Source organism: Hippopotamus amphibius, chromosome 4 (assembly GCF_030028045.1).
Source record: "Hippopotamus amphibius kiboko isolate mHipAmp2 chromosome 4, mHipAmp2.hap2, whole genome shotgun sequence".
Classification (NCBI taxonomy): domain Eukaryota; kingdom Metazoa; phylum Chordata; class Mammalia; order Artiodactyla; family Hippopotamidae; genus Hippopotamus; species Hippopotamus amphibius.
In genome coordinates, this window is record NC_080189.1 from 38,533,061 (window position 1) to 38,552,106 (window position 19,046).

The 19,046-nt window shown below is 38.6% G+C and overlaps 1 protein-coding gene across 8 annotated transcripts in view; it reads left to right on the forward strand.

Moving 5' to 3' along the window:
• DOCK4 (dedicator of cytokinesis 4) overlaps positions 1 to 19,046 on the forward strand; it is a 444,122-nt gene that overhangs the window by 227,622 nt on the left and 197,454 nt on the right. For all 8 annotated transcript variants that reach the window (XM_057733986.1, XM_057733987.1, XM_057733988.1 and 5 more), the window contains 3 exons: positions 9,944 to 10,025; positions 10,570 to 10,630; positions 16,062 to 16,194. In XM_057733986.1, the coding sequence (XP_057589969.1) occupies positions 9,944 to 10,025; positions 10,570 to 10,630; positions 16,062 to 16,194 (276 nt within the window). The remainder of the gene's footprint in view (positions 1 to 9,943; positions 10,026 to 10,569; positions 10,631 to 16,061; positions 16,195 to 19,046) is intronic.

Below are 19,046 nucleotides of genomic sequence, written 5' to 3' on the forward strand. Positions count from 1 at the left end.
ACATATGATTTTTTAATTCTCTGAGCACTGTGCTAGAATTTCTCATTTCATACCTCATTTACAACTTATTATAGTGTGATCACACAAGTTCAGCATCTATATTGTTACAAAAATTAGGAGCATTTGTTGTTTTGAACGTAGAAAGATAGTTGGCATTGATCTCTTTTTATAGTTTTGTGTTATAAAATTAACTCAAAATTATAACCTCCCCAAAGTAACGTAATAATGCAGGGGGAACCGTCTGACCGGCCATGCGTGCAGGGAGCGCAGCTCTATTTGAGAACAGAAATAGAAGAAGGCGTTCAGAGATGCTCCTTGGATCGTGGCAGTGTCAGCAACTGCATGGAGCCCAGAGTGCTTCTTGCTGTGTCTAGACGTGCTGGCACACATTTCCCCGTGGGTGTCTGTACATCACTGACCCACAGTGACCTTCCCGCAGGCCTCCCGTTTAAAGGCACAAGTGCTTTCCGTTCTCCCCTTCTAGTGTTGTCACTTGGAAGTGAATGAGATTCAGTGGTTTGCTGCCGCTTCTGTTGCATACAAAAAAAACATTGCTTTAGAGATGTAGTGATGTTCATAGGAGAGATTTTAAGAAATGGGCCAGGAGGAAGATCTAAACTGAAACAAAAAGAAACAACTTTATTCATGCTGAGAACACCCAGCTTAGAAGTGATCCACTGTTTCTCTCTGTAGCATTTTAAGAGCCACACAATTCCAATTACTTTTGAAATTGTAAATTACTACATTATTATAAGAATAAGCGGATGGAGCTCTAAAGTGGTAGAAAACCGAAAACTCAGAGTAAATGTATTCAGAACTGGCTCTCTCATCGCCTTTAGCTCCTGACACGCACACAGCTGACTTGTCTCCTTGTACTTAAATGGTGCAGTGTTTTAGAAATTGGATCAGAAGGACTTTCCACACTTGTTCCTGTGTTTTGAAAGATAACCAGATTGATGATCTTTTCACCAGGATTCTGGTGGTCTCTGCCTGTTCTCCTCTGCCCTGTGTATGCTGCCTATGGGGAATTCACATTAATTTAGTTTTCCTAAATTCCCTGCCAATTAAATCATGTTCACACATAGCAACCCACCTCGCAAGGACGTCCTTGCTCTTCATTGCCATTTGTGTTGCAAGGTGATTCAGTATCAACAAAGGAATTATTTATGATCCGGTCCTCGCTGGTTCCTTTTCTGAAGATAAGACTTTAGCCTTTCCTTATCTTTCTGTTGCCAGCACCTTGCAGAGTGCCCTACACAGACTGGGTATCGATGCAGTTAAGTTTACAAGTCTCTCACTGCTGTTGAGGCAAAATAGTAAGGGATTGTGTCATTGTTGTCTTAATTTTTGCTGTCTTCCTTCCGCTCCAGTGGGGATGTGCTTATTAATAAGAGAGAGAACTCAAGGTTGAGGGCATCTGCAGTGGTAATGGATTTGTTTCATGTTCCCCTGTGTTAATCAGAACTACGCTCTCAGACGTGTCTCTACAGGAGCATCATTTGCAAAATCTGTCCTGCTTAAAAAAAAAACAAATAAAAATCAGCAGATAAATTTGTAGACAGTCCCTGACTTACAGTGGTTCGACCTAGGATTTTTTTACTTTACAGTGGTGTGAAAGCAATCCACATGCAATGGAAACTATACTTTGAATTTTGAATTTTGATCTTTCCCTGGGCTAGCCGTATTTTGTACAATCCTCTTGTGAAGCTGAGTGGGTTTATCAGGACGTAACCCTGTAAGTTGAGGAATATCTATGTAGCATCTTCTCCTAAGTATTTCCATTTAGAGATCTTTGATAACAAGTTAAACAGAGACTGTGTCTTTTTATTTCCATTGAGCATCAGAGATTTCACGCTTTTGCTGTTGAATCATTGATCTTCATTCATTCAGCAAACAATTACTGCTCTCCTTCTTGGGGCCAGGCTCTGACCTGGACATTGGTGACACAAAAATAAAAAAAAAAAAAATTCTTGCCCTCCCAGAACTATACTATTAAATATATATAAGCTTTAAGTCAAGAAATATTTTTAAAGGCTAGAGTTTCTCTTTGTATGGTAACCAATATGCTGTTTTTGTTTCACAAAAAATACTTGTGGTGTCTAAAGCATTGCATCCTAAACATCTCAGTGCCTAAAGTGCATTTTCCAATTTATGAAGACTGTAGAGCTCTACAGAAAATAATGTACCTACCCTCACACACATGAACTTCATAGCATGCATATCAGTGTAGAGGTTTTGTAGCTCCCTGGTTAAAAAGAAACAGCATTTGACCTTTAGAAAGTCCAATTGCATGGGTCATCTAGTTAATAAATAGTATTTAATGATGATTTAGATAATTTTCTTTTTTTTTTTAGGTTGAAGTATTGTTGATTTACAGTATTGTGTTAGTTTCAGGTGTACAGCAAAGTGATTCAGTTATACATATACAAATTTCTTTTTCAGATACTTTTCCATTATAGGTTATTGTAGTTCCCTGTGCTATACAGCAAATCCTTATTGTGTATCTATTTTTATATATAGTGGTTTGTATGTTACTCTCATACTCCTATTTATCCCTCTCCTACTCCTTTCCCCTTTGGTAACCCTAAGTTTTTATGTTTTTGAATTACAATGAATATAAAAAAATCTATCAGTATCAGTAAGCTGTTGAAAGGGACATTTGCTTTTGGCTTCTTTCATTTTAAAAATTAGAACTTTTTTGAGATAATAAATGTATGAAAGACATTATACTTACTGTTTTTGCAGGGCTTGAATTACTTGGATTTTTATGATTTATTCTGTTTTCATTAAGGTTTCTTTGCCTTTGCAAAGAACTGCATGCTTCAACCCAGCGTAGTTATAGGGAGCTCAGGTTTGCTTTACTTTCACGATTGCTTATTACAGATACTTTCCCTAACAAAGAGGCATTGTTAGAAAGGTCAGAATAATTACTGTATATAAATCACAGCGATTCCTCCCTCATGAATTGTCAAAGGTGTAGTGTTTACCATAATCAAATTATGTAAATTCCAAGAAGAATAAGCATAAGACAATCTGCCTGTGAACAGGCCTTCTTATTTTACAGTCCCTGTTTCTGTTGCCTGAATCCTATCATCACCTACTTTTAATTACTTCTCTAAGAAACTTGTTTTCTAATGAAATTCTTAGTGAGTTCTCTAGAGATAGACATAAGCAAGTATTTTCATGAGCAGCTCAGTTAAACAGTTTAGCTGTTTCTAAGGATTTTACTTGAATTCACCAATGGGATTTTTAGGGTCTCAGGTCTTTAGAACTGAGAGTCATTATTGTTTTCCTCAAATCAACAGTTGGTCCAAATCTTTTCTTTAATTCATTGGTCAATCAGTAGGTGATCTGCACATCACTTATTTATCACTTTAAAAAGCATTGCACTCCTTTTCCTTTGAGCTTTACCTTCCTGAAAAGAATTCTGATTCAGCTAGCTTTCTTCTCTGAAAAGAAAAATAACATGAATTGTTTTTAAGTCATTCTAGGTAGTAAGAAAGAATCAGCTTGATGTTCAGTGTTGGCAATAGAGTTGACTATAGTTTAAAAAGTTATCTCCCCTTTCAACATTCAACTAAAGCGAACTCTATTGTTGTCCTGACAAAGCCATCCCATTAGTTGGTTGCTTAGTCCTTCAACCTCAAGTATTTGTGAGGTGAATCTGGACTTGGACATTAATTTTTTTTTTTTTAAGATTTATTTTATTATTTATTTATTTTGGCTGTGTTGAGTCTTCGTTGCTGCGCATGGGCTTTCTCTAGTTGTGGCGAGCGGGGGCTACTGTTCGTTGTGATGTGCAGGCTTCTCATTGCAGTGACTTCTCTTATTGCGGGGCATGGGCTCTAGTTGCTTTGCAGCGTGTGGGATCTTCCTGGACCAGGGGTCAAACCCATGTCCCCTGCATTGGCAGGCGGATTCTTAACTACTGTGCCACCAGGGAAGCCCAGGACTTGAACATTGATATTAAAAAAGGAAACTCAGAGTCTGTCTGCTCTTTGGGTAAACTACTGTGGAAACCTTGGTATCAAGGACCCTCCTTGTTTCATTTCCCTTTAATCAGAGGAGCTCATGACCCTTGTGTTTGTTTGGTTTTAAAATTAGAAAGCACATTAATAGCTTTCTCTAGGGAGACTTGCTTGAGAAGGTCCTTTTATTTATTGCCAAGGAAAAACTTCATTTGTATCAGTCAGGTGCTTTTAAACATACAGGGAGCTTTTGGGTCCATGGTACGTCCGATCCCCAGACTAGGGAGAATGCTGTACACACCCACGTTGGGAGATGGCCTGGGTGAGAGCCCCTTCTTCTGTGCCGTGGTGAGCACCAAAACTCTTGGTCCAGTGGCCACCCCAGGGCAGCTAGCACACCTTCCACTCACTTCCCCAGAGTATCTTGCCTGGTCTGTGGTAGCACCAGCTCTTGGGGGCGTTCCTATGACAATTTAGAATGCTCCTTGAGTTGTCGTTTGCCACTAGGAAAGAACACAGTAACGGGTCCCTGCACAGATTGTTGGAAGCATCTTACACTGTTAGTCAAGCAGAAAGCCTTTGAGAAAACGCAGGAGAAGCAGTGAAATAGAAGCACTGAGATCACCTTCTGTTGCATACTATTGCCTCTTGGGTAGAGGCCCTAGAGTCAGCTCAGCTGAACCGTTCCCCTGCCTCGTCTCACTGTTCTCCTTCCATCTTCTTGCCCCCACTGTTTCCTCCTTGACTCCTGGTGCATCTCTCTGCACTCCTGCTCAGTGTAGAATAAATAGTAATTGTCCTCACACACAGCATAGTTAATTTTAAGACAAGAGACTTGGCTTTTTCAAAGACGCTGCATGGAATATTTTTTGGTATTTACAATTGTTTTATAAAGTGTAAATGTGAAAGAACTGGGCATTTCTTTTTCCAAATAGTGTACCAGAACACAACCATCTAAGTGTTTTCTCTCTTTTGTTACTGTCACTTTGGGAGAACATAAATTTTTTTCAATGACTTAGCTGTTCAAGATGATTTTGTATTTTTTTGTAGATTAATCAGACTTCAACCTCAGAGAGTATGCAGTCATATATTTTTAGATAAAGTATACATTGTGGAACTTTCACGAACATTAAACCACTAGACAGTTTTGCTTCTTAGGAGAGGGCAGCTATAGATTGATAAACATGAATCCATATAGAGAGATACAAAAATCTCCTTGGTGTTGGTCATTCCTAACTTTAGGTGCAGTGCTCTTTAAAGGTAAATGATGCTTCTGAGTGATATGATAGGAGGGGGGTGGGAAGATAGGAGCATCCTATCCTGATGAGAAAGGGAAGGAGAAGCTATCAGCATCTTCGGATCCCTACTGTGCCTCCCATATTATTTGCATCACTGGTAAGAGCTTTTCTACCAACTGTGCTGTTGAAGTACACCCTTCATAATCAGACGTTGAGTACAGCAGAAGGTTAGTAGTGTACTGAGCTGGTTCACAGACATAAACTCCCTAAACATATGTTTGTGGCTTTCTTTCTTTATTTTTGGTCTGGCTTCATGCATTTTTAATTACTGTTTTTGTATTTTATTGAAAATATTCAAAATAAAAATCCTTGGTTCACGTGACATGGTTAGGCTTGCTCTTTTTGGTCTCTTTTAGAGGTGTTCTGTTCTTTTGAAGACAGCGCAGCATTGTGGTTAAGAGCTGAGACTTTGAAATCAGACCCTGGAAATTAATTTCCTGGCTTCATCCTTGACTGACCATGCAACCTTGGCCAACTTACTCAATATCTCCAAGCCCCAGCTTTCTCACTTGTAAAATGGGGGTGAGAGGGGGTAGGCGCCTCCCATCCCACCCCCATTTTGGGAGAATTGAATGAGAAAATCCACGTAAAGCCGATGTGGATACACCAGGACAGCGTATATTTTTGACTTGCGCTATTTTTCCGCAGGGGTATCCAGAGATGCTCCTACCCATTCTTAATTCACTATCTCGGTTTTCTCAAATCCTTGTTAGAGGAAGGCAGGTTATAAATAATAAATAATTGTGGTTTTTTGTTCTTTCTTTCCAAAGAAAGAATTTGTTATTGTTGATTTATCGTACAGAGATTTATAATGGCTCACACAAGGAATTCAGGGGGACACTAAATTTCTCTGGCAGTGAAATTTCCTCTGGGAGGACATGGCATTGTAAGGGGATTTTTCTCCACTGGCAGTAATATCAGCTCTCATTTCTTAATGAGTCTAGAAGTGTTCTATGTGCTTATTCATTCTTTGATGATGAAGAAGGAGGCAGTATTCTCATTTGAAAACATGTTATGTCACCATAGATATGTTTACTGTAAAAAGACATAGGATATTCATGGCAGACGTAGTTAAATGACATGATCTAGAATCTGGAGGGGCCATGAAGTTAATTAGGTGACTCTCACATCTGATGGTAAGGTGCCATTGATTCAAATGTCTCTGGAGAGTTTCATACGTTTCACTACCGTGAACTAAAGGACATTATAGGGAAGAGAGGGAAAGATGCTTCCCGATAATTTATATTTTGCTGTATTTTTTCTTAAAAGATTGTATTTGTTCAGTCTTTAAACACTAAGGAGGTACCGCATCATTGGCTAGCAGCTGAGAATATAAGGGTTAATAGTCATGGGCCTGAACTCCCCCTTAGTCACAGTGTAATAGAAAGAAACACACAAACCTCTTACCATTAGGGGGAGAAAGGTGTAAATGATGTAAGGTAGGTATGCATATCTTATAATAGGGCACTTCTTAAATTCACAAAAACTGATTCTGTTTTCTGATCGGAGTTGCCAATCTTTGACTTACAGTAGAGAGAGGAAAATACCTTTGTGTGTGGCCACAAAAGTTTGTGAGAGAATTTTAGAAGATGTGTGAGAGTGAAATGTCATCCACTCATTTAGTTCCCCCCCGACCCCCCCCCCCCCGCCCATCTCCCCACCCCCCCACCCCTGGCCTTGAAGGCCACATTTTGGCATTCTCCAAACATGTGTGAGCATGTGGGTGGGTATTTATTTGTAATCCGAAGATTCTGAAATGTGTTGCTGTAGTTCTTTTTTTTTTTTTTTTTTGAAACCATTTGCTGATTAAGTGGTTGCTGTATCACCAAAGCTGAAGAGAAATTGATTGAGTTTGTATACCAACAACTTGTCATCAAATGAATGAAAACGATTTTATTTAATTGGCCGTAAAAGTTTTTTTTCCTTTTAAAAGGAGTCTGGTTTTTAAAAAATTGCACATGACTTATTTCTCCATAGTCCCATCTCCTGTCTATTTTTATCTCCCCCTTAAGGCATGCTTAAGCTGAGGAATAAGGCTTAGTACATATTGATATTGTTTCTGTAACAGGATATGATATAATACTGGCATAATCAGGATTCTGTCTAGACTAGTGAAATTAAAATAGTGACAGAGCAAAAGGAGTCTCTGAAATGGAATGCTTTAGGAAGCATTATTTTAGTAGAATATTGATGAAATATATGAATATGGAATAGTATTTTATATTAGTATTAAAGTTAAGGTCTCGATATCTAGAATGCCCTGTTGACTTTTGTTTACTAATATTTTTGTTATTTATCATTTTTGACTGACCCGTCAGAAGATAAAGTGACAATTGTCTAAAATGTTTCAGTAGGGATAAAGAGGAGCCTCAAACATAAGTGCACCTCAAAAATATGAGACAGAGCCTGCTGCCCATCATCAGGAGAGGGGAAAATGGTCACACTGCTTGTGTTTGGGGCTAAAATATAATCAATAAACATTATATGTTAGTAGGTGACTGATGACTAAGAAGCAAAACCAACACTGGTCTTAAACCCCAGAGTTTTGACCAACTAAAACCAAATACTTAAGTCTTTCTGGAGGTTTGCATTTGTTTAGTAAAATAATTTATTTCCCAAGTCATTTTTCTAAGTATGTTTCATTGAAAATGAAAAAAAACTACCAAGGAACAATTTCAAACCAGGGACAGCTTTGAAACCTGCTAAATCAAGATCCCTACTCTTCCATTCCTCTTAGCCCAGGAAGGGCGTGGGGACAGTTACCTGACCTCTTGAGACCAGGCTTGAGTGAGTCAGTGGTGTCCCAGGCAGATGAATGACTTCTCCCTATCTCAGTAAATGTTTGCTCAATTATTCTACAAAGCAAAGAAAGAATTTATCTTCTAGCATTCAAATGAAGTACGATGGTTTTGAATTATATGTAGCATAGAATTCCTACTCAGCCATACAGCTCTGTAATCTTGGGTAACACTATTTACTATTTCTCAGTTTTCCCAGCTATAACATGGCATAATAATAATACTGACTTCCTAAATGCATAGTGAGGATTAAAGGAGTTAATCCATGTAAAGTCTTTAGCAGAGTGCCCATACTCAAAAAAGTAGTATTACCTAATAATATGACTATTTTAAAGTGTAATTCATTTAAACCATGATGAATTTTTGCACATTTCCTTTTAGCAGATATTAAGTTAGAAATAATAGTGAATATTCTTCTATCCTGAAGAGAATTTGCAGTCCTTTGCCGTGAATTACAATAAATGACAATTGGATAAATTATTTAACTCCACATCCTTGGTTGGATCTGTCATTTCCAGCCTCCGCTTCAGAATTATATCATATGGGAACTTTATATTCTTCATTGGAGAATCCTTGCAGCAGTTTGTATTCTCTTCATTCACATCTCATCAGCCACTGCTCTGTGGAATAAGACATAGGTAATAGGTGTGGAAATGACCCCACAGAAGGGGGTATTGTTTGCCCTTTCTCATGTGAGAGGTCAGGGATAGGCATAAGATAAGAAAAGGGCAGGGCGGGCCAGGTGGTTGAATCTGTTAAATATATCTATCTAGATTTACATGGCAAAAGAGAATAAAATTGTTCCAAAACAACCATAAATTCAAATCCACATGCTTCCTTAGGGATCTGATTATGGTTCTCATTTCTCTCCCTGTAGGGGGGAAGGGAGATCTTGGATAATAGAGCCATTATTTACGGCAAGGACCGAGTGAGAAATGAGCATGGAGACTTGGAAGGGTCTGAGCCTTACTAAGGCCCTAGCCTCCCTTTCCTTGTTTCATCCTCAGGCTGAAGCTGCACTGACCAAGGCCACACCATGTGCTAATTTCACATTTTGGAGACGTTGTTCTCTGCCTGAGGCAACCAGCTGTTTGATTCTGTCGTGGGCACTGGGGTATTGAAATTCAGAAGCTTGTGGTAGCTGGTAGATTAATTTGGGAGTGGGTGTGATATTCTTTTTTTTTTTTTTTTTGAACATAAATACTGTAACATATTATCTTGGATCTAAGTAATGTCCACAAGTATTTATTGACTTGAATTAGTGGCTGATCAACAGGATTATTTGTGTTTGCATTAAATCTAGGTGTCGCTGTATTTTCAATGCAAGTTCTGTAGGTTGTGTGAGATCTAATGTTCTTTGTGGACAAAAGAAAATTGAAATTTCATTTCTTGGTCTCTCTTTCTGTGTTTTGGATTATAGGTTTATAAGAGCATAAAATATTAAGCCTTCTAATGAATGGTTACCACTCAGAATGGTGTCCTTGTATGATGTTTTTTAAATACTATGACAGTAAACATGAAAAAAAAACTTAGGTACAAACACAAAACACATTGTCACATTTTTTCTTTTAGTGTACTTTTTTCTGCTTTTAAAAATAATGATATCACTGATATGGAAACATTCTTTTAAAAGTTAATTTTTCATTTGCATATATATTTATATTTTCTGCTTTAGCACTTGCTGCTTTGCCGGTTTTGTCAGAAGTGAAGCAAATGTTTATTGTCTTGGGTTCTCTCCTATATCATATCTACAGTTTTAATGTCGAATGAAAGGCCTAATAAGTTTTGTATTTAACTTAGGATGAAGAGCAGCTAGAAAAGTGATGAGTCTTTAAATATTAAATAATTTTCAAATTATTAAACTTCTTTTTTCTTGTAGTGAAAGATTTTTCTTGAGGCTAAATAGAAACGGGCTTCCCAAAGCCCCAGATAAACCAGAACGACATTGCTCTCTCTTTGTGGTAAGTGGATCTTGTTTTATCCAGGAGGCAGATTCTTTCTTAAGTACTTGATCTTATTTAAGAGAAATAAGTTGTGAGAGAACATAGTGGATTTGCTTAAATTTTGTAAATAACACAAAAATTACAGCAGTGCCCCAAATTCTGAATAGCAGTATTCACAATCACACCTTTGTCCCTTTAGTATATATTAGAGCCTGTCACACTGTAGTCAATGCCCAGTGGTGATGGGGCTTAGTATGGCATGTGGTATTTAGTGTGTAGTTAATAAATGTTTAAAGAACAGGTGAGTGAGAGACTGAAATAAGAATGGGCGTTTCTTTTAAGTCTTATTTGACACCATAGGCTGACAGGAAAGTTGATTGTAGTGGTATTTTTAGAACAGAATTTGAACTATATGCTTCTGCTATAAAAATTCCGTTAAGAATGTCTGTGTTTATCTTTGTCTTTCTTTTGTTATTTGTGAAAATTATGTGCTGTGTATGCCTTTTAAATGCTTCTGCATAAATTATGAGTTCTAAAATGACCAGACTTTGTTTTCTGCTAGGATTTGGGTAGCAGCGAGCTAAGAAGGGACATCTACATCACTGTGCACATCATCCGAATCGGTAGGTACGACACGTGTTAGTGTGACAGGAGCGTGACAAGGAGAATTGCTGAGAGGTCTGCGTGGAGTTGTGATTTATGTAATGTCTAGATCAGAAAGAAGTCAAAGCCAGATCTGAATCCAGTAATCACAGAATTTGGAAATTGTTCCCCGGTGTCCCCAGACTCTCATACCACCATAAATAGGTTTTGTTCTCCTTCCATATTAAGTCATTAGTTAGTTTGCTGTGTTTCATTTTGTTTTTTTGGACTCTCTAGACGTTTGAGTCAAACAGTTGTTGTTTGTTTGTGTTTTTTAATTCTAATTTCTGTTAACAGCATAAAGTAAACTTTTAGAAGCTGGATTTCCTACAAGTTTATGAAAACTTGACACCAGTTGGCATTTTCCAGAGTGCAGAAGGCTGCAGAGCATTATTACAGAAAGTGCTATATGAAAAGGGTTATGAAATACTGAAAACTGTATATATATTTTTCACTTGTGTAATTTTATCAGCTTATGAAAGGGTCTGAGAAGTCCTATGGGGAAAAATAAAAATGCTTCTCTAACTTTGTTGACCCTAGCTTTCTCCAAATTGATCTGACTGTGGAAACATTTACATGATGTAACATTTATTAACATCTTGCAGAACACACTTCTCCAATGAACTTGCACATCAGAGCCAAAATATGGTCACTAGTTTTTGTACATATAAGGCATCTAAAAGCAGGCATTTTATAGCAGAGGAACTATATGGTGTAGTCTACATCATTTTTCTGTGAAAGCTAATCGGCCTGTACTGGGAATTGGTTCCCACTTCCTCATTAACTGTGCTACATGACTTGCTGGGGAATACTTCTACAGGATTGTAATATCTCACCATACAATCCTGCACAGTGATCTTTATTTTTATAGTTTTTTGATTTTATGCACATGATAACTGCATCGTGCATTGAGAGACTATAAAACATATCATTTCAACATAGATTTTCTCAGTATTTTTTTCTCATAAAAATCTGTTCTGAAAACCCATTTCATTTTATTCTGCTTTTATATTTGAGGGACAATAGAAATAAATAAAAAAGTAAGCTGTTTTTGGTTTTGTTTTAATTTTCATTTTATAGATGAGTATGGGGCGGGGTGGAAATTTGAAAGAATCTTTTAAAGCCTTGAGAAAGTTGTAATGAATGTTGCTGTGTATTTATGAAATAAAGCCTCTGTCTGTTCCCAGGGTGGCAGGGGTGCAGTTTATGTAATTCTTTGTGGGTTTTTTTTTAATTTATTCAAATTCATAATGGCAATTGTTAATGTAATATGTGGTTTTGGAATTCTTCATGTAAACATTGCTGAAATTTGAGTATAATCTTCTACAGCGTTGAGGAAAAAAGTATACCACTTTAGCTTTCAGAACTTTTAAAAGGGTGTCTGTAGGTTTTTGGTGGTAGAAACACACATGGCAGAGTGACCACATGCCCTGCTTGCCCATGGCCTGGGCAACTCAGTCCTTCACTTCCAGGATACAGCTGAGGAAACCACTTCATAGTATTACCCATCACACGGCTGCCTTTCAAATACCTGGCATTTGATTAGTGCTTGTATATTTTTACTAATGATTTTTTATTTTATTTTTTATTTTAAGAACTTTTATTGAGATACAGTTAACAGACAATAAACAGCATATATTTAGAGTATACAATTTGGTATCCCAATCTCCCTGTTCATTCCCCCCCAGCCACCCCGCTTTCCCCACTTGGTGTCCATGTGTTTGTTCTCTACATCTGTGTCTCTATTTCTGCCTTGCATTTCCTCTTTCATAGTTGTTAGCCTTTGCCTTATGTATGGAGGTGCTCCTATATTGGGTGCATATATATTTATAATTGTTATCTTCTCTTCTTGGATTGATCCCTTGATCTTTATGTAATGTCCTTTCTTGTCTCTTGTAACATTTTTTATTTTAAAGTCTATTTTATCTGATATGAGTATTGCTATTCCAGCTTTATTTTGATTTGCATTTGCATGGAATATCTTTTTCCATCCCCTCACTTTCAAGCTGTATGTGTCCCTAGGTCTGAAGTGGGTCTCTTGTAGACAGCATATATATGGGTCTTGTTTTTGTATCCATTCAGCCAGTCTGTGTCTTTTGGTTGGTGCATTTAGTCCATTTCCATTCAAGGTGATTATCGATATGTATGTTCCTACTACCATTTTCTTAATTGCTTTGTTTTTGTTTTTGTAGGTCCTTTTCTTCTCTTATGTTTCCTGCTTAGAGAAGTTCCATTAGCATTTGTTGTAGGGCTGGTTTGGTGGTGCTGAATTCTCTTAGCTGTTGCTTGTCTGTAAAGCTTTTGATTTCTCCCTCGAATCTGAATGAGATCCTTGCTGGGTAGAGTATTCTTGGTTGTAGGTTCTTCCCTTTCATCATTTTAAATATATTGTGCCACTCCCTTCTGGCTTGCAGAGTTTCTGCTGAGAAATCAGGTGTTAACCTTATGGGAGTTCTCTTGTATGTTATTTCTCGTTTTTCCCTTGTTGCTTTTAATAAATTTTCTCTGTCTTTAATTTTTGTCAGTTTGACTACTATATGTCTTGGCGTGTTTCTCCTTGGGTTTATCCTGCCTGGGACTCTCTGTGCTTCCTGGACTGGGGTAGCTGTTTCCTTTCCCATGTTAGGGAAGTTTTCAACTATAATCTCTTCCAATATTTTCTCAGGTCCTTTCTCTCTTCTCCTTCTGGGACCCCTATAATGCGAATGTTGGTGCGTTTAACATTGTCCCAGAGGTCTCTTAGGCTGTCTTCAGTTCTTTTCATTCTTTTTTCTTTATTCTTTTCCCCATCAGTGATTATCACCATTCTTCCAGGTCACTTATTCGCCCTTCTGCCTCAGTTAATCTGCTATTGGTTCCTTCTAGTGTATTTTTCATTTCCGTTATAGTGTTGCATATCTCTGTTTGTTTGCTCTTTAATTCTTCTAGGTCTTTGGTAAACTTTTCGACCTTTGCATCCAGTCTTTTTTCAAAGTCCTGGATCATCTTCACCATCATTATTCTGAATTCTTTTTCTGGAAGGGTGCCTATCTCCTCTTCGCTTAGTTGTTTTTCTGGGGTTTTATCCTATCCCTTCATCTGGTACAAAGTCCTCTGCTTTTTCATTTTCTCTATCTTTCTGTGGCTGTGGTTTTCAGTTCCACAAGACGAAATATTGCTGATACTTCTTGATACTGCTGTCTGCCCTCTTGTGGAGGAAGCTATCTACTTTACTAATGATTTTAATGATCATTAAGTTATCAGAATGAATGTTGAGTCAGGAATTACCTGCCATCCTTCCCTGAGCTTTGGTCAAATTAATTCTTTACTGACATTACTACAAAAACTTGCCTGATCATCACTCCAATAAGATTGAAGGTAAGAAACTCCAAGAAAGATTAAGACTTAGTTGATGCAGTGAAATTAAGGAGTGGAAGATTCTTGTCTATCAGGGACATATACTTCTTACTTTTTCTAGAATATTCCTTGTACTACTTAATAGGAAACGGGCACGCTGACCCTCACTGGCTGCAGAGAGTAGAGGTAATAGCACCTGCCTCAGAATTTAAGCCCTGATCTTTGATTGGAAAAAGGGGAGGAAACAAAGAGAAATATATAGTTTCCCCACACCGGATTTGTGAATAACTGTATGATTTGTATTCAGCAGTGATTAGTGCAACTTACATCAAAACAAATAATGACCATTCGTAACTATAAAGGACAGACTTGAACATTAATTCTTATATCACTTATTTATCGGCTCAGCAAATTTATAGGTCTCCTACCACATTCATTTATACCCACCACACAACTTTTGGTAAATTTAGGAACAGCTATCCTTGTTTGAGCACGAACAGTCATACCTGACTTTCACCATAAAACAAAAGCATCTCTAACCTATTTCCTACCACAAGGAACACCCGTCCCCCTTATCAGTATATTAGTAATTATTGGAACTGTCAGCATATTCATCCAACCAGTAGCCCTAGCTGTATGACTGACAGCTAATATTATAGCCGGACACCTACTCATTCATTTAATTGGAGGAGCAACCCTAACCCTAATAATCGTTAGTTCTTCTACAGCCTTCATTACATTTATTATTCTTATTTTACTTACTATTCTGGAATTCACAGTAGTCAAGTTTACATAGTAACCCTGTCAGTAAGCCTTTACCTACATGGTAATACCTAATGACCCACCAAACCCATGCATGTCACAAAGCAAATGCCAGCTCCTGACCTCAGAGGAGCCCTCCCAGCTCTTCTTATGATGTGTGGTCTAGTGTATGATTCCATTTTTTTTTTAAACTCAACATTCTTATTATCTTTAGGCCTATTAACCAATATATTAATAATATATCATGATGATGAAACATCATCCAAGAAAGTACATTTCAGTGCTGTCACACATCAGTCGTTCAAAAGGGACTTCAATAGCGAAACATCCTATCCATCGTTTCAGAGGTCCTCTTTTGAACTGGTTTCCTCTGTCTTCTTACCACCTTAAGGGGTATTCCAGCTTCTATTTATAAGCATTTCTCTGAAGATGATATATTGCAGAGGAAATTTTCCTTTATTACTGAAAAATGAAAGCCAAATTGGATGTTGCCATTCCTTTTTTTCCCCCCTATTTAGCATTTGATTTGGGAAGTGCTAGAGTCATGCAGATGTGCTATAGGAGAATTTCACTCAGATGGAAACTACTTACGGATCTGTTACCAGGCATCTGGAAACAGACTTACAGAATTTTTTCATGATTTTTCCTCACATTGAACTTGTTATATTACAGCTCCAGTGTGCTTTTTGCTTTCAGTCTTCAAAATAACCCATTGGTAATTAAATGCAATGATAAATTAAAACAGCATCTCAATCACACATTTTAAAATGTCTAACAATTTAAACAAATTGAAACTGTGTCAGAGTAAAAACCATCCCTGGAGATTTCAGCCTGCCTATGGTGTCAAGAAAGAGAGTGCTCATTTGATCACCTGTGCTTACTTACTATACCTTCAGGGAATCTCAAACTGCTTCCTTTCAAAGGTGAAATATTTGAAATGGTTTTTTAAATATGGCAATTGTGAAAAGTAGAAAATGAAATTGGCACCACTACTGCCTTTTTTGATGCGAGCCTCCTGGGATGCCTTCATGAAGGCTTGGGGGAAGGTACCTAAACATGGGCTCAGTTCCAGTCTTCATGTTTTATAGATAACAGCTGATGGCCAGAGTTTACACTGCATGCCCGAGGTCACACAGCTAGGTGGTTGGAGGGGAGAGTCCAGAATTAAAGCAATGTCTTCAGTGGCCCCAAAGCTGTGTCTTTTCCGTCACCCAGTTACATTTCGTATGGCCTGTTTTATAGCTATATGTGTCTCTCTTTAAGATGGATTAATCAAATGGCTCCTTGGGCCATGTGTGCTTTTTAATTGAACAGGTCGAATGGGGGCAGGAGAAAAAAAGAACGCCTGCAGTGTTCAGTACCGGCGACCCTTTGGCTGTGCAGTTCTTAGCATTGCTGACCTGCTGACGGGAGAGACAAAAGATGACCTCATCCTGAAAGTGTACATGTAAGAAGCTTGCATGTGGTGGGGGCTGGGGCAAGTGCAGGGGTACATGGCACAGGGCTACATGGGGATCCTATGTGGCGAATCCTGCTTTTCGTGGGTAATGGAAGAGCCAGGGATGGGCTGAGCTTTTGAGCCATTCTGCAAAAACTCAATAATCGGTAGGTTCACTACAAGTGAGCCCACAAATCAGTATTTGCCTGTCAGAGGGATTACGAAGTCGAGAAGCAAAAAATACAGACAGTTTATCAGTTGGGTGGACCATCCACTGCGTAGAGTAACCTCCCATGAATTTGACACCTAACATGTCTTTACCCCCAGAGGGTTCATTTGTTCTTGGAAATAGGAAATAGTTTCTCATATAAATTAATTAAAATTAGGAAAAGGAAGTTCAGGTCAGGTGATTTCCCTCCTACTTCGTGAATTATTAGTTTGCTAGGGCTGCCCTAACAAAACACCATAAACAGGGAGGCTTAAACCACAGGAATTTGTTGTCTCACAGTAATGGAAGCCACAAATCCAAGACCAAGGTCTTGGCTACATTGATACCTTCTGAGGGCTGTGAAGGGGCATCTGTTCCCTGCCTCTCCCTCCTAGTTTCTGGTGACTTGTAGATGTGCCACCTGATCTCTGTCTTCATCATTACGTGGCTTTCTCCCTGCTTGTGTGTCTGTTTCTGTGTCCAAATTTCCCCTTTTTATAAGGACACGGTTATATTGGGTTAGGGCCCACCCGAGCAACCTAATTTTAACTTGATTAACTGTGTAAAGACCCTATTTCAAATAAGGTCCTCAGAATGTGAGTTAGGACTTCCATTATCATTTGAGGGTCGGTGGAGGCAGACACAGCTCAGCTCAACACTCCACTAAGAAAATTGCTAAGTGTATCCCAAATCCTAAGTTTTAAAAAATGCACGTGGTTTTGGGTCACCCCACCCTGAGCACCTCCCCACAGTCTGAAAATTGAGAGTGGACACACAGTGACATCCTCAGAGCAGACCCCTCGGGGGCTGGGGGCTGGGGGGTCTGGTGTCCACATTCCTGACCAGAGGACTGTGCCGCTGACCTCCTCTGTGAGTGAGCTTGCTTTAGTTTTCTGTTCTGGCTGTTGAGTTGGTATATCCAACATTGCCAATAATTTTTCCATATGTAGAGGGAACGCATGTGGCCTGCTGCCTGTGGGAAATATACTTCAAATTGCTTTTTGACCACAGCTGCAGGGTTTCATGGATTTATTCATCCTCTACCCAGTGCCCCCGGGACCCGTGCCACACATTGGCTAATTAGTTGACAAAGATTTGCTTACAGCCTGTGGTTCAGGACTGGAAACTCTCTTTCTCTCTTTTAAGAGTGATAAAATCTGTGACCTTGATTTTACACTTGACAACTTCTGGTGAAACTAGTGGGTAGTAAAGCATGCGACTCTTTTTATCCTATGGTCCGGCTTAAATCCATGATAATCCCTTTTCTAAACTGGTAATCATAAAACATAATTTAATTGCAATAATACGGATCATAGCCACTATTTACTTTGTGCTTACTACATGCAAGGAACCGTGTTAAGCACTTTGCATGTGTCAAGTCACTTTATCCTCATGGCAAACCCGTGAAGCAGATGCCGTTAGCTCCGTTTTCCACATAAAGGGACAGAGAGGCTAAATAACGTCCAAAGTCAGCTGGCTAATCAGAACAGGAACCAGATGTGAAGTCAGGACTGTCTGACTCAGAACCTGAGCTCTCACCTTATGAGGTTGTATGTTTCCAAGTGTTATTTCACACCACTGTCTAGTAATGTCACAGTGATGCTGTTAGGTGGCATTGCTCTTCAAGAAAACTCAAATTCCTTACAAACGCAGTCTCAGTGTTTCTTCGAGTGATCTTTCCAGGTATGGGTAGCAAGTGTTAGATTTATCTTGCCATTGGGAAAACTGGGTGACCCGGAGGTTCATTCATCCCCCTTGATTGTATAACCAGCCAAGGAAGACCCGTAAATTTCAGTTCTGTGGGAGATACTCTCAGGAAAAGAAATTGCACTTCTCCTTGTGGTTGTTATTGTCTGTTTTTTCATAAGTATCAGATAAGGTTTGGGGTTATTCTTGCTGCAAGAGAGATCCCTTAAAAATTCCAGTTCAGCAAATTACGAATCTGTTCCAGGAAGAATGCTAGGCAGTCGAAACAGTCATTGTAGATTAAGAAGAAACTATGAATATGGTAAAACATTTTAGGGAAGTGCCTGTTAGAAACAATGTGGAAGAAATTTCTATTTGTTAAGGTGACCGCATCCCTAGCCCATCTGGGACTCAAACAGAGAATAGTAATGAATACCTCATCTGAGCCCGGAAGATATTTCAGTCACATATTTTAGGAAGCTTTTATTTTACTTGGAGTTTTGTAGGTTAAAAGCATGACTTCTGAAGTCACTTAACTATCTGATAGGAAGCATACCGTCTTTCTTCCTTCCCCACTGAGTTGAACTAAGAAACCTGGGAGCAGAATGTACTAAATGGCAATTTGGTATCTTACAGCTGGACAGGTGGAATGGCTTCTAAGAGTCAGTGGTCTGTTTGGTATCCTACTGTTAACCGGTTCAAAAACAGCCTCCATCATGTTCCTCCTGGAAAAGCTTGTGGTGATGAAATAAGTTAATATGTAAACAAATTGTGAATTATTGGCTATAGACAAGATCGGAGGAAAAGGACTCTATACTCTGTAACATTTTGATTGACAGTGTATAGACTCTTTGGTACTCAGGACTCTTGGGAGGGAGCCTTTGTGGCTAATAAAAGATATTGGTGAATTTACAAACATGTCTAGAGGAGGGAGGCTTTCCCTAGGCTAATTGGGGGAGGCCCAGCA